Source organism: Chiloscyllium punctatum, chromosome 39 (genome assembly GCF_047496795.1).
Source record: "Chiloscyllium punctatum isolate Juve2018m chromosome 39, sChiPun1.3, whole genome shotgun sequence".
NCBI classification, from domain to species: Eukaryota; Metazoa; Chordata; class Chondrichthyes; order Orectolobiformes; family Hemiscylliidae; genus Chiloscyllium; species Chiloscyllium punctatum.
In genome coordinates, this window is record NC_092777.1 from 58,535,127 (window position 1) to 58,550,869 (window position 15,743).

The 15,743-nt window shown below is 40.2% G+C and overlaps 1 protein-coding gene across 8 annotated transcripts in view; it reads left to right on the forward strand.

The window, feature by feature from the left end:
* Positions 1–15,743, forward strand: part of pecam1a (platelet and endothelial cell adhesion molecule 1a) — a 93,001-nt gene that overhangs the window by 62,459 nt on the left and 14,799 nt on the right. For 5 of the 8 annotated variants that reach the window (XM_072558817.1, XM_072558816.1, XM_072558820.1 and 2 more), the window contains 5 exons: positions 1,393–1,506; positions 1,614–1,635; positions 2,245–2,285; positions 5,343–5,402; positions 9,129–9,170. In XM_072558817.1, the coding sequence (XP_072414918.1) occupies positions 1,393–1,506; positions 1,614–1,635; positions 2,245–2,285; positions 5,343–5,402; positions 9,129–9,170 (279 nt within the window). The remainder of the gene's footprint in view (positions 1–1,392; positions 1,507–1,613; positions 1,636–2,244; positions 2,286–5,342; positions 5,403–9,128; positions 9,171–15,743) is intronic. The other 3 variants (XM_072558818.1, XM_072558824.1, XM_072558819.1) reach the window with 3 other exon arrangements.

A 15,743-nucleotide genomic window follows, 5' to 3' on the forward strand; every position in this document is an offset into this window, starting at 1 on the left:
GATGCTGGAGATCTAAAACAACAAAAACAGAAATTAATGGACAAATTTAGCAGCTCTGGCAGAAACAGGGTTAAAAAAAAAGTTAATGTTTCTAGACCAGTGACCCCGGACTAGAAACTCTTTCTCCAGATTTGGCCAGATGTGCTGAGCTTCTCCAGCAATTGCTATCTTTGGTTTCAGACCTTCAGCATCTGGAGTTTATTTTACTTTGCTTGTTCCTTTCCATTTTCGCGATGATTTCACTCCTACTGTAGAAAGTTCTCTCCCTTTATCTTTTATTAATTTGTACCACTGTCTTTTAATTTTCCCTTTATTTCTGCTTTTGCTTTTCACCTCAGTTTTATTTCTTCCTCTTCTTTTACAGTATTACAACTGTGCCTGTGAATGTCAAGTAAAATGGCAGAGGGAATTGAGATGGTGGAGCCAGGAAAAGTGGAGTGGATGTAAACAGAAACAGGGAGGAGAATATTTGAAAGAATAAATTTAATTACAGGCATTATGGAGAATGGGAATGAACTTAGAGGTGTGTCAGTGAATGTTAACCAGGAATTTAGAAGAATGAGAGGCAACATCACTGAAACGTACATGACTTTTAGGGGACTTGGCAGGGCAGATGTGGAAAGGTTGGTCCTGTACTCTCCTATAAGGGAGAACAGAGGACATAATTTCAGAGTAAGGGGTCGCACAGAGATGAGGAGGGACTTCTTATCTCAAAGGATCACGAATCAGTGAAATTCTTTACTGCAGACAGCTATCAAAGCTGGGTCATTAAGTATGTTCAATGCCAAGATAGACAATTTTAATCAGTAAAGAAATCAAAGGTTACAGGTAAAAAGTGGGAAAGTGTTGAGGAATATCAGATCAGCCATTGAATGGCAGGACAGACTCAAATGGTTGAATGGCCTGCTTCTGCCCCTACATCTTACGGTAGGGGCAGAAGAACTGGAGCCTTGCTTTGCATATTAATAAGAAGTGGGCCATTGAGATAACAATTGATAAGATGAACGTTTGTTGAAACTTCTCCAACTGTTTTGAACAATATTTGCGCTAGTACTCACAGAAGCTACCAGTTGGACTATTTGTTTAGCCATGATGGTCCTACTGAATGTACCACTCAGTTGCTTCATGTATTTTTATCCCTGAACGATCAACAAGTGACCTAATATACAACATTTTTTTGATTTTAAAAAATTAGTACTGAATACAATATTAAATTGTATAAAATATGTGCCTTGGATTTTCAGTCTGCAACAGAGAAAAGAGCCACAAGACGATATTTTCTTCATTTATTCATACATGTTCCCGCAACCACAAATGTGTTATTAATATAAAAAGTAGCTGAACAGAAGTTATGAGAAGCTTGTGAAATAAAACATGTTTCTTTAACTCCAGGTGGTGGATTTCTATGGTGGATTTACATAATAATAGTCTTAATTTCACTAATGATAATAGGACTGGCAATATTAATAGCTCAACATTGTAAGCAGTGGTGCAAGAATAATGAAGGTGAGTGCTTCTTTGTACTGTTACAGCTATTGCTCTTTGTTATTTCAAATACTTTGCCAACTTGATTGTCTAATAATTCTGCCTATTCTTTTAAAAATCAACAACAGGTATAAACCAGGAGGATGAAAGGTAGGATTTCTTAAACAGTCATATTGAATCTTTTTGTCCATTTTTTTCAAACAATTATTTGTATTCTTATTTCTTTAAAAAAACAATGTAAGAAGAATGTTATATGAACAGAATTCTATATATTGTTCAAAGAAGCAAGGCAAATTTGTGCTCTTTCAGTATTCTTACAGGCAAAGTTGTTCTCTGCTCATCGTGTTCAAATGATGATATGGGTGTCACAAAAGATGAAAGTCAGAGAATTTCAATTCATAACCTTTAATATAGCAACAGGAAGAGCAAAATATTTTATGGAGAAAAAAATGGAGATATTGTGCCAGTATTCCTCCATGATCAATATTAATCTAATAAGTCAATTCCATTTTATCTTTTGCCTTGAGGTTCCACATTCTAACTAGAGACCTTACTTAGATTTAGATTTAGATTTAGATTCCCTACAGTGTGAAAACAGGCCCTTCAGCCCAACCAGTCCATACCAACCCTCTGAAGAATAACCCACCCAGACCCCTTTGGTTTTCAATGACAAAAATTTCGGAGTTTCTTGAAAAGCAGTGGGCTTACAAGCAGTTCAATAAATATCACCTGTTTTCTTTGTTTTAAATTTAATTACAGCTCTAAACCAAGTCAAAGAGGGCCTTTGCAACATAATCAAGGTAAACCTACTTATATTTATTCATGTGATATTGTTGTATAACATCCATAAAGTGCTGTGGGACAAGAGTTTTAATGGCCTAGAGTTTAATGCAAAATGAAAACAGTGTGTAAAAATTGGTGATGAGGAAGTGATGAATGACGAACTGAATCACTGCATATCCCTGGAAAATTTCTGTCACTCTCTTATTACTCTTGAACAAACTGGAGCAGAAGACACTAGGATTCTCTTCTGAAGTGAACTATCTCTATCTTCTTCTGTAGATACAGTTATTAGGGACGGAGAACAAGATACCTTGTTTGTTTATTTCATATCAACATGCACTTTTCTTCCCTTGGGCAATAGTGGGCAAGTGTTGGCAAGATTAGCAGATTGATCATCAATCCATTAAGCCATGTCAGGAATGATCTGGATTCTGGTGTGGGACTTGAATCCAGACCTTCTGCTACCTACCAAGATAGAACCTGCAGAATGCTTCTGACATAGTTGGATTTCTGACACATCTTCAAGGCTTCCATTTTCTCCTGAAAAACACTTGTCCAAATAAGCTTTTTTCACTGGAAAAGCATTGTGGGTACAAACAGAATTTCACAAAAGTCATTATGTCCTGTTAGAGTGAAAGGTAAGACTGATAGGATTAGAGTACAATGAATTAATAAAGATATGGAGAATCTAGTCAAGAATAAAAATGAATCATACATTAGATATAGACAATTAGGTTCAAATGAATCTGTTGAACAGCATAAGCAGTGTAGGGGCATTCTGAAAAGGGAAGTAAGGAAGGCAAAGAGAAGATATGAGATAGCCTTGGCAAATAAGGTTAAGGAGAATCCAAAGAGATTCTACAAGTAATTAAGAGCAAGAGAACAACTAGAGGGAGAGTAAGGTCCCTTAAAGTTCAAAGAGGATGTCCTTGTGTTGAACCTCAGGAGATGGAAGAGAGATTAAATGAATATTTTGCATCTGTTTTTACTGCGGGGAAAGAAATAGAGGCTTGAGAACTCTGAAACAAATATTAATATTTTGAAAACAGTTCACATTATAGAAGAGGAAATACTGGAGGTCATAGAAAATATGAAGGTGGACAAATCTACAGGATAGGAGTTTGTGGGACATTAGGGAGGAAATTGCAAGGCCCCTGGCATAAATATTTGCATCATCTATAACTACAAGTGAGGTGCCTGTTGACTAGAGAGTGGCTAATGTTGTACCTTTGTTAAAAAAGGGATGTAAGGAGAAGCCTGGGAATTGAAGACCTGTTAGTCTGACTGGTGGTGGGTAAATTGTTGGAAGTGCTTCTGAAAGATAGGATTTATATGCATTTGGAGAGGCCAGGAATGATTAGGAAGCTTGGTTTTGTGCGAGGGAAACAGTGTTTCGCAAACTTCATTGAGTTTTTGAGGAAGTAACTAAGAAGATTGATGTGGGCAGAACTGTAGAGTGTTTACTTGAACTTTAGTAAACCCTTTGACAAGGTGCAACATGGTAGACTAATTAGCAAAGGTAGATCACATGGGATTCAGGATGAGCTTGCCAATTTGTCTCCTGTATTTAAGTTAATTTTTTTTATCAGAGAGTGTTGGTGGAAGGTTGTTTTTCAGTCTGGAGGTCTTTGACCAGTGATGTTCCACAGGGATGAGTGCTGGGTCCACTTCTGTTTGTCTTTTAGAATACAGACACCAAGATTGGTGGTATCGTGGACAGTGAGGAAGGTTATCTAATATTACAAAGAGATTTTGATCAGTTGGGTCAATGGTCTGAAGAGTGGCAGTTGGAGTTTAATTTGGATGAATGCAAGATATTGTATTTGGCTAAAACAAACGAGGCAAGAAATTATACAATTAAAAATAGGACCTTGGAAAGTTTTGTAGAATGTAATTCTCGGGGTTCAGGTACATAATTCTTTAAACATGGATAGGATGGTAAAGAAGTCATTGAACATGCTTGCCTTCATCATTTGAGTATAGGAGTTGGGACGTCAGTTTGAGATTGTACAGGGCATTGGTTGAGGCCTTTTCTGGAGTACTGTGTGCACTTCTGGTCTCCTTGCTACAGGAAGCATATTATTAAGCTAGACAGGGTTCAGAAGAGATTTACCAGAATGTTGCTGGGAATGGAGGGTTTGAATTAAAGGGAGAGATTGGAGGCTGGGACTTCTTACAATGGAATGTTGGAGGTTGAGAGGTGACTTTACATAGGTTTATAAAATCATAAAGATAAGGTAAATGAGATGTCTTTTCCCTCAGATGGAGGAATTTTAAAACCAGGGGACATAATTTTAAGTTGAGAGGAGAAAGGTTTTAAAAAGACATGAGGAGCAATTTGTTTTTACACAGAGAGTGGTTTGTGTGTGGAATGAACATTCAGAGGAAGTGGTGGATGTGGGTACAGGTACAATGTTTAAAAGACATTTAGATAAGTAGATGATTAAGAAATGTGCAGGCAGGTGGGGCTAGTTTAGTCTGGGATTATGGTCAGCATGGACTGGTTGGACTGAAGGGTCTGTCTCCATGCTGTATGACTGACTGTATGACTCTGGTGACAGCAGAGAAAAAGCAAATATTAAATAAAAGGGGACACACACTAATTTTTGACCATAGCTGATTCTCAGCACTGTACATTATCTGCATACATGTGAATGATATATCACCAAAAAAGTGTAAAAGAAAAAGCTAGACAAAGATGCATAGGTTCTGTGAATATTTCACATTCTTGTCCCTAGACATATAACTTAACCTGTCGTGAAGAGGCACATGTTGTTTGCAATTGACAAGGAAACCAGTATGGAACATCAGTACGAGCACAGCTTGCACCTTCCTTTTCTATGATACAGAACAATTCATTTTTGAGCACGTTGGTCATACAAGATGTGCACACAGGAATATGATACCAAGAAACACAAACATAACTAGACTGCACGAGTGGAAAAAATTTTAAAATCCACTGAATACTGTCAAAGTAATTTTATAATCTCATTGTGGAAATGACAGTGAGAGATCTTCTTGCACAAAAACCTTTCCTTTGCAGGAACCCTAAAATGTTTGCATTTTATTTCCAGGGTCTCTGAAAAAAAGTATGGAGGTTATTTATAGCAAAATTGGAAACATTACACATCCAAGTAAGAATACAACAAACTGTTCATAACTTCCTCACAAGAGTAGATTTTGTAAAATCAGTTCTTGCTGCCAAATAAATATAAAAATGTGTTAAATGATCATTTTTAAACATACTGAAGGAAATAAATGGTTATAACTGGTCTATTTTATATTCACTCGTGGGCATTGCTGGCTGGTCAGCATTCGTTGCCCTGTCCTAGTTGCTGTTGAGACGGTGCTGTTGAGCTGCCTTTTTGAGCTGTACATGTGCTGCAGGTTGACCCCTATGCCATTAGGGAGGGAATTCCAGGATTTTGTTCAATCATAGTGAAGGAACGACAATATATTTCCAAGTCAGGATGGTAAATGGCTTGGAGGGAACTTGCCAATTGTGGTGTCCCCATGTATCTGCTGCCCTTGACTTTGCAGATGAAAGTGGTTGTGAGTTAGGTAGGTGCTGTCTCAGGATCTTTGGTGAATTGCTGCAGTGCATCTTGGTACACTCCGCTGTTACTGAGCATCAGTGGTGGAGAGAGTGGATGCTTGTCAATGTGATGCCAGTCAAGCAGGCTATTTTATCATGGATGGTGTCAAACTTCTTGAGTGTTGTCAGAGCTGCACCCATCCAGGCAAGTGGGGAATAATCACAGTCCTGATTTGTGCCTTTCGATGGAGGACAGGGGCCTTTGAGTAGTAAGGAGGTGAGTTACTTGCTGCAGTATTCCTAGTCTCTGACCCATCCTTGTAGCCACTGTATTTATGTAAGTCCAGTTGAGTTTCCGGTCAATGGTAACCCCCCAGGATGTTGCTAGTTGGGGATTCAGTGATGGTAACACCATTGAATGTCAAGGGGTGGTGCATAATTGTCTCCTATTGGAGATGGTCATTGTCTGGCATTTGTGTGATGTGACTGTTACTTGTTACTTGCCACTTGTCCGTTCAAGCTTAGATATTGTCCAGATCTTATTGCATTTGAACATGGACTGTTGCAATATCAGAGGAGTTGCGAATGGTGTTGAACGTGGTTCAGTAAACAGTGAACATCTCCACTTCTGCCCTTATGAGGGAGGGAAGGTTGTTAATGAAACAGCTGAAGATAGTTGGGCATGGAACACCACCTTGAGGAACTTCTACAGAGATGTACTGAAGCTGAGATAACTAGCCTTATACAAGACCTTAAACAACCATCTTCCTGTGTACCAGTTATGAGTCCAACTAGTTGGTAGTTTTGCTAGGGCTTCTTGATGTCACACTAAGTCGAATGCAGCCTTGATGTCAAAAAGGCTGTCACTCTCACCTCACCTCTGGAATTCTGCTCTGTTGTCCATGTTTGAACCAAGGCTGTAATGAGGTCAGGAGCGGAGTGCTATTGTTGGAATCCAAACTGAGAGTCACTGAGCAGGTGCTGCATGATAGCATTATTGATGACACCTTCCATCATTTTACTGATGATCAAGAGTAGACCAATGGGGCAGTAATTGATCGGGTTGGAATTGTCTTGCCTTTTGAGTACCGGACATACCTGGACAATGTTCCACATTTTGGGTAGATGCCAGTGTTGTAACTGTTCGGGAAGGGCTTAGCTAGGGGAACGCCAAGATCTGGAGGAGACATCTTCAGTACTGTTGCCAGAATGTTGTCAGGACCCATAAGCCTTTGCAGGATCCAGTCCCTCCAACTGTTTCTTGATATCATGTGGAGTGAATCAAATTGACTGAAGATTGGCATCTATGATGCTGGAGCCCATTGGAGGAGGCAGAGATGGATCATCCATTTGGCACATCCTGCTGAAGATTGAAGCGAATGCTTCAGACTTGTCTTTTGCACTGATGTGCTGGGCTCTTCTATCACTGAGGCTGGGGATATTTGTGGAGCCTTCTCTACTGGCGAATTGTAGAATTGTCCACTATCATAGGACAGGGTGTGGTAGGACTGCAGAGTTTAGATCTGATCCATTGGTTGCAGGATTGCTTCGCTCTGTCTATAACTTGCTGCTTAAGCTGTTGGCATGCAAATATTCGGTGGTTGGTAACTTCACAAGGTTGATTCCTTATTTTTAGGTACGCCTGGTGTTGCTGCTAGCATGCCCTCCTGCACTCTTCACTGAAATGGGGTTGGTCCTCTGGCTTGATGTTAGTGGTAGAATGAGGGATATGCTGGGTCATAAGGTTGCAAATTTTGCCAGAGTACAATTCTGTTGCAATTGATGGCCCACAGCGTCTCATGGATGCCCAGTTTAGAGTTGCCAGATCTGTTCAAAGTCTGTCCCACTTAGCACAGTGATAGCACCACACAATATGATGGAGGGTATTCTCACTGTGGAGGTGCAACTTTGTCTCCATATGGATTTTGCAGTGGTCACTGTTACTGATTGTCATGGACAGTATAGTGAATTCATAATTTACATTTACTTGTTGATCTAAATGTATAAACATATATTTAAACAAGTGAACAGAATGATGTAGCATGTTACAATCCACGCACAGTTTGGTCCAGATACAACTTGCAGCAGCCTAATGATGTCCACGAACAACCAATTCAAGCCAACAAAATATAATGTTATCACACAGCTGTTTTTAAGATTTCTTTCATGGGATCTAGATGCTAATGGCAAAGTTAGTACTTATTGCCCTTGAACTGAGTGGCTTGCTAGGACACTTCAGAATAGTTTAAGAGTCGCCTGAAGGATAGCAAATTTCCTTCCCTAAATGACATCAGTTAACCAGGTAAGATTTTACGATTGCTGATAACAATGGTGACCATGAGACAACTTTCATTTCCAGATTTTATCAGTGTATTTAAATTTCACCAGTGGCCTTGATTGGATTTGAACACATGCCCCAGGCTTGGACATTTTGGATTGTTAGTCTAATGACCACCATGAGACCATCATCTCCCAATACTGCAAACTGAATATTTCTTTCTCAATGTTTCCCATTCACGTTCAATTTATTTTTGTTTCAAAATGCTGCATGGTTAGAGTACCAGATTTCACACCACCAAACATGTAAGTAGCCTAAGATTTGAAAAAAAAACAAACTTTAGAATTTGAACAACCGTTTCAATGTAATACGGATAGACATTCAAGAAACAATTGGTGGAAAATGAGTCAAAGCTGTATTCCAGTTTGGGACAAGATTCACCGCTCAGGCTCATCCAAAGTGACTTATTCAATCCAGAACAACTTCAGACCCCACAATCCTCTCTATCACATTGATTGCTTCAACCTTTGAGGTATCATGCAAACCCACATGTTGCTCAGTCCACCTGCTAATTCCACATCTGTCATTGTCACACTTGATTTTCTTTATGCTCTCATGATCAGCATCCCACCTTTGCCAGCCATGGCCATGAGCTCATCCATATGTCTGCTGCCCATATCCTATTCCAAATCGAGTCGTGTGCACTCATCGTAGCCATCTTCATCAACTACATTGGTCAAATATAATACTCATTGTCTTTTCTATCTACAATTCCACCTTTAAGGATTTGTGTGCCTGTCTGAAGCTCTGGATTTCTGTGTTCCTCAGTTTTCTTAACAGTCTTCCATTCAGAGCATAGTTGGTTCATCATTCTTAACTTAAAATTCTACATCAAGTTTTTTTTGCATTGAACTGTATTGCAATGTTGTGGAACCTCCTGCAATCAGGATATTTTAAAAGAAGTCATATTTAGTTTTGATCTTGAATTATTGCGAACTGAGTTTCAATGTTCCTTTAATAGCATTGACTGAAATTCTACATTTGCAGAGCTCAACCAACCCGATTCTGACATGCTGATAGAACAGCAAGGTAAATGGATCACATCTTACAGTTAAGATCTACAGAAATTATAGAAAATGTTTACAGTAACACCCTTAGATTAACTGTGAATACACAAGAAATAATACAAAGGGCTGCCTCACATTCCTAAAGTATTTCCATTTAAACTTAACATTTAGTACGGTTACATTTGACAGGTAATATTTTACAGCTTTAACAAAACTGTATTTGTCAAAAAAAATCAATGTCAATTTTCAGGATGGCCCGTACAAATGTGACAGAAAGAAATGGCAATTTCCACTCTGAGAAATCTGAAGTTCTTCCTAGCTCACAGGCAATCTTGTTTGTTTCTTTAGGAAAGTTTTCTCCATTTTTGCATAACAATAACACATATAAATCAAAATTTGGAGATGCCGGTGTTGGGCTGGGGTGTACAAAACTAAAAATCACACAACACCAGGTTATAGTCCAACAGGTTTAATTGGAAGCACACTAGCTTCCAAAGCTAGTGTGCTTCCAATTAAACCTGTTGGACTATAACCTGGTGTTGTGTGATTTTTAACTATATAAATCAAAATTAGAGAGTTGCAGTGTATAGTCAGGATGCATTGGAAGGGAACTATATGAAAGACGCTGAACATTTCTTCTGTATTTATCAATAAACTAGTCATGCAATTGCATTGTTCCAACTCTGTTAATCTACTCCGTTACCAGCTCTAGCTATTATGAGATGTGCTAAACAACAGGATAAAACCATCTGGTTTGTCCTTGCAAATATATTTCTCCGAATGCCACAGAATTGAGGGCAAATTACTGGAAAATTGGTTACTTGGCTGCTGACAGAAAGTAGGAATAATGGATGGGTGCTCAAATTTGCAGGATGTGACCAGTGGTGTCCTGCAAGGATATCTGTTAGGGCCTCAGTTATTCACATTATTTATGAATGACTTAGATAATGGCATAGAAAGTCGAATATCTAAATTTGTTGATGAGCTAAAGTTAGGCAGCATTGTGAACAATGAAGATGATAGCATAAAATTACAAAGGATGATAGACTGGGTGAATGGGCAAAACTGTGGCAGATGAATTTCAACATAAGGAAGTGTTAGTTTATCCATTTTGGACCGAGAAAGGATAGATGGTATGATGTTAATTATAGTGGATGTCCTAAGGGATTGAGGGGTGAGGGGGTTCAGGTACATATATCTTTAAAATCTTACAAACAAGTGCAAAAAATAATCAAGAAGGCTAATGGCATGCTGGCCATTTATATCTAGAGGAGTGAAGTACAAGAATGTAGAAGTAATACTGCAGCTGTACAATAACCTAGTTAGACCTCACTTGGGATACTTGCGCAGATCTGAGCATTACACCTTGGAGGGAATACAAGTAGGTTCACAAGAATAATACTTAGACTTTGGGGGTTAAATAATGAGGAGAAATTATACAAATTAATCCCGTTTTCTCCAAAATTTAGAAAGTTAAGGGTTGATCTGATCGAAGTCTTCAAGATATTAACAGGAAAAGACAAGGTGTATAATGATGAATTATTTCCATCGATTTCAGATTCTAGAATTAGGGGACATAGTCAAAAGTTTAGGGCCACACTGTTCAGAAGAGATGTTAGAAAGCACTTCTACACACAAAGGGTGATAGATGTTTGAAATGGTCTTCCACAAACTGCTCAATCAGTTGTTAATTTTAAATCTAAGATCGATATTTTTTTATTAAGCAAGGTTATGGACCAAAGGCAGGTATATGGAGTTAGACCCCAGATCAGCTGTGATCTAACTGAAAGGCAGAACAAGATCAAGGGGCTGAATGGCCAACTACTATTCCTCAGAAGGGCAAGAAGTAGTTAATTACTTGCTATACAAAAATATACTGAATATGCTTGAGTCTAAGTGCTTTTGCATATAGGCATTTTCAAAGTCACATGAACTTGGCTTATTTAGGTCTGGCACGCCTGATGGAAAGAACAATGCAAGAATTGGAAAACTGATCCTATTAGAAATTTTAAAAAGAACATAATTGAATAATGTGTGCAACAGACTCTCACAGTCTTCTAGGAACACTGCACCTAACCTGCCATGCAAAATGATATAGACAATGGCTGTGTTCTGAATTTAACAAAGTTCACCTAGATACAAGAATACAGGCGCGATATTTGTTAGAATCTGGCTTGGTAGAATATAATCCCTTAAAGAACATAATGCATGGAAGAACCAAAAGAATCTTTACTATACCAGCTTGAACAAAACCATACAAGCAATCATATTAGGTGGGTACACTGAACAATTAAGATAATAATTCAAAACAAGTGAGGATCTCCTTAAACTTAATCCAACAGTCCTAATCAATCTTGATCTTTCACTGTTGATTTCACTCAATTGGGCTTTTAAACATACTCTTGAGATCCAAGATGGTGGCGGTCTGAATGGTCTGCTGTGCTGGGCTCTGTGCCATACCCCTGGGCAAGGTGGACCTTTACACCATCTCCCCCCAACCCTCATTGACCACCCCCAGGAGAAAAAAGTACTAATTTCAATTTGCTGATCATGTGGAGCTGCTCAAATAAAGGTAAGGGCCTAAAGGAGTACAGCAGACAGGGCACTCCCCAACTACATTGGGAGTGCCTGCAGCCAGTGCTCAGACTCCTCTGGTGGCCCCTTTGGATCTAACAGGACAGCAGCATTTACTCTCGGAGTTTGACAAACTCCAAGAGAAGATCAAAGCAGCAGTAGAATCACTATCTGCCATGTTAAGAAAGCATGAGCAGGAAATTCAACTACTGGACCAAAGAATGGAGGCAGTGGAGGAGAGGACCGCGGCATCAGAGACCGTGGCAGAGGTCTCGCGAGGAAGGATCCGAACGCTCGAAGACCAGGTTTGGTCCTTCAGGAACAAGTCAATGACCTGGAGAATAAAAATAGGAGAAAACAATTACGGCTGTTGGGTCTTCCAGAATGCGAGGAGGGGAGGAACGGCTTCCTAGAAGGTGGCTCCCAAAGTTCCTGGAGTTGGAGTTAGAGTCAGGCCTGGTGAGTGTGGAGTGGGCCTACCGGATCGCAATGTGCAAGTTGGGGTTGGACCTGCACCCCCACGCGGTCCTAGTGCAGCTCCTGTATTATAAAGAAAAACAGTTAATAGTTGAAACAGCAAGAAGACTGGGAAGAAATTCACAGGCATTAATGTACAAAGGCTCAAAGATAATGTTTTTTCAGGATTTTTCAGGAGCCCTAATTAAGAAGAGAAGGGCATTTGATGAAGTCAAAAAAGAATTAAGGGACCTGAACATTCAATAATCCTTGAGGTACCCAGCTATGTTGCGTTTCGCCCATGGGGCGGACGATATATAACTTCAACTCCGCAGAAAAGGTGAAGGACTTTGTGAATTCTTTGAATTAAAGGACTTGAGTCGGGGTGGGAGGGGAGAGGGCATCATTGCAGATAATGGTATGGGTCTTTTTTATTGCTCCTTCTTTTCTCTTCTCTCTCCCCTTCTTTTGTGGCTATTGGCGTTATATGTACTGCCTTGATGTAAAACCAGAATAATTTTATATATCGGTCGGTTGGGTATTATCTAGGGCCCCTTTTTTTATTAATGCTGTTCTTTTGATTTTGTATTGGAGTGGCTATATCTGTGGTTAAGATAAGTGGATGGGGGGAGGGGGTTCGTTTGGGGGGGGTGGAGGGAGGGAGGGATGGGTATCCATTGTTAACTCTCAGAATGTAATTCACAAATGAGGAAAACCTGTTATTTTCCTGGGGCTAGGGCATGGCCTCAGCTAGAGGGAGTTCAGATGGTGGCAAGGATTGGGAGGAGTGCTCCCTATAGGCAAGGAAGAAGATCTTTAGTGAGTTGGGGGTTACTTGGGTGTTTGCTTCAGTTAAATGTAGTGATTAGTTTTTTAGTTGTAGTTTTTATAGGAGAAGTTTTTAAATTTCATAGAGTTAATGTCCTTATCGCTCATCACACCTCAGATAAGCTTCATCCTCTTGGGAAACCACAGGCTACCATGGATGACCATGGCTAGTAATTTGCTCAGGTGATGCACCTGGAACATAAAAGGGAGCCATTCCCCTATTAAAAGAAAGAAGGTGTTGTCAAGCCTGAGGAAGGAAAAGGTGGACATCGCCCTACTTCAAGAGATGCATCTAACTGATAAGGAACATCTGAAACTCCAGCAGGGAGGTTATTACAGGGTATTCTTCTCCTCCTTCAGCCCTAAGAGTAGAGAAGTGGCTATACTGGTAAGAAGGAACCTCCCTTTTCAGGTAACTGAGCAGATTAAGGATGAACATGGACAGTTTATCATTCTTAAAGCTCTAATACATGGAGAAGAATATGGAGTCTTGAATGTATATTGCCCCCACGCACCCTCTTAAATTTCTAATTGATGCAGCTGCTAAATTTAATGAATCTTGGGGTGCATCACATGATCATAGGAAGGGATTTTAGTCACCTAATAGATTCTGAAGTTGATAGGGTGTCAAGGAGCCTTGCAAGAACACCTGCACAATCTAAGCAGTTGGGGGACATGTGTGAAGAGTTGGGACTAGTGGACATGTGGAGGTATCTCCATCCTAATGAAAGATACTTTACCTTCTACTCCAATCCACACAAGTGCCATATGTGAATTGGCATGTTTTTATGCCAACTGACTGTTTGGACAGAACATTGGCGTGCAAAATTGGGAGAATAGCTGTCTTGGATCATGCGCCAGTGTATTTAGATGTTACAGTTAAGGGTAGTGGAATGGATGCATGGCACTGGGTGCATGGACCCATTCCTGTGAAGGGATTTTGTTGAATACATCACAAGAGAGTTCAGGGCCTGCTGGGATATCAACTCAGGTACGGCCAGTAATCTGGCAATTCTTTGGGAGACCAGTAAGGCATATTTATGAGACGTGGTTATTTTGTATTCTGCGACTAGAAGGAGGCAGAGGGAGGAGCAACAACACTTGCTGGAGAGCTGGCTGTAGATAGCTGAGGAAACATATAATAACAGGCCTTCTTTGGTCAAGTTGTCATAAGTCACGGCCCTCCGGGCAGCTGTTGACTCATTGCACACACAAGTGGCTAAAAAAAAGAGGTCTCCTTTGCTAAACAAAGACTGTTTGAATTTGGAGATAAGCCAGGTAGATATTTGGCATATTTGGCTAGGAGGAAAAAAGCTTCCCAAACTATTATGTCTGTTAGGGAGAAGGCTGGTACGATTACCTGTGAGTTGAAGAAGATCAATGTTAGATTTAGGGAATACTTTGTAGAGCTATATTGGTCAGAGGGAAGCGAGCATGGTGCAGTAAGAATGCAGTCCTTCTTTTGAGAATCTGGACCTCCCCAGTATGGAACAGGCTTCCTTATTGAATGCACCTATAAGGGCACAGGAAGTGCAGGAAGCAATAAGGCATCTCCAGGGTGGCAAAGCACCAGGACCAGATGAATTCCCAAGTGAATTCTATAAGGAATTTGTAAATGTGTTGGTGGAGCCACTTCTGGGGATGTATAGCTATTCATATGCACAGGATTGCCTGTCACCTTCTCTTAGGGAAGCTAATATCTCCCTCATTTTAAAGAAGGGAAAGACCCCGATGAATGTCCTTTTTATGGACCAATTTCACTGTTGAATTTAGACTTTAAAATTCTATCCAAGATGCTGGTTCTGAGATTGGAAAAGGTCTTGCCCCAAAAGACCTTTTGTTCAGGGCCGTAGCTCATCCAACAACATCAGGAGGGTACAGAACATAGTGCAGGTATGCCAACAAAGATTGATTTTGGGTTTGGTGGTCTCTCTAGGCGCAGAAAAGATGTTTGATCGAATAGAATGGCCGTACCTGTTTGGGGTCCCAGAGCGCTTTGGTCTGGGGGGTGATATTATTTGCCAGATGGGTGGCAGTATTATATAATGATCCTAAGCCGGCAGTCATTACAAACGGTGCTAAGTCAGATAACTTCAGTATTGGGAGAGATAGTGAATAGGGGTGTCTTCTTTCACCGCTGTTATTCACCTTGGCAATTGAACCATTAGCTGAGGCTATCCGGAGGGATCCTGAAACAGTGGCGCCAAGGGTGGGAATGGGGGAGCATAAGATCACCCTATATGCTGACGACGTCCTTTTGTTCTTGGCCAATCTGGAGAAGTCTGTTCCTTGATTAATTCAAACAATTAATTTATTTGGCGATTTCTCGGGCTGCAGGATCAACTTTACAAAATTGGAAGCTGTGCCGCTGGGGGGATTAGTGGAGGCACCTGATCTGAAGGAGGGAATGCAGTTCCAGTTGAGATGGTCATCAAAAGTTTTTTGTATTTGGGAATTTTTATTACTCCTTCCTTCCACTAGCTATATAAAGCTAACTATGTACAATTACTGGAGAGGATAAAACAGGATTTGCAGCGGTGGGGGGGATTACTGTTATCATGATTGGGCCAAATAACGCTGATTAAGATGAACGTTCTTCCTCATCTGTTGTACCCCAAGAGAATGCTCCCGTTGTTGCTATCCAGACGAGTGTTACGGAGGCTCAGTAGTTGGCTCGGGGCCTGTATTTGGTGCCACAGGTGCCCTCTAATTAAATCACTAAATTGTAGCTTTCGCA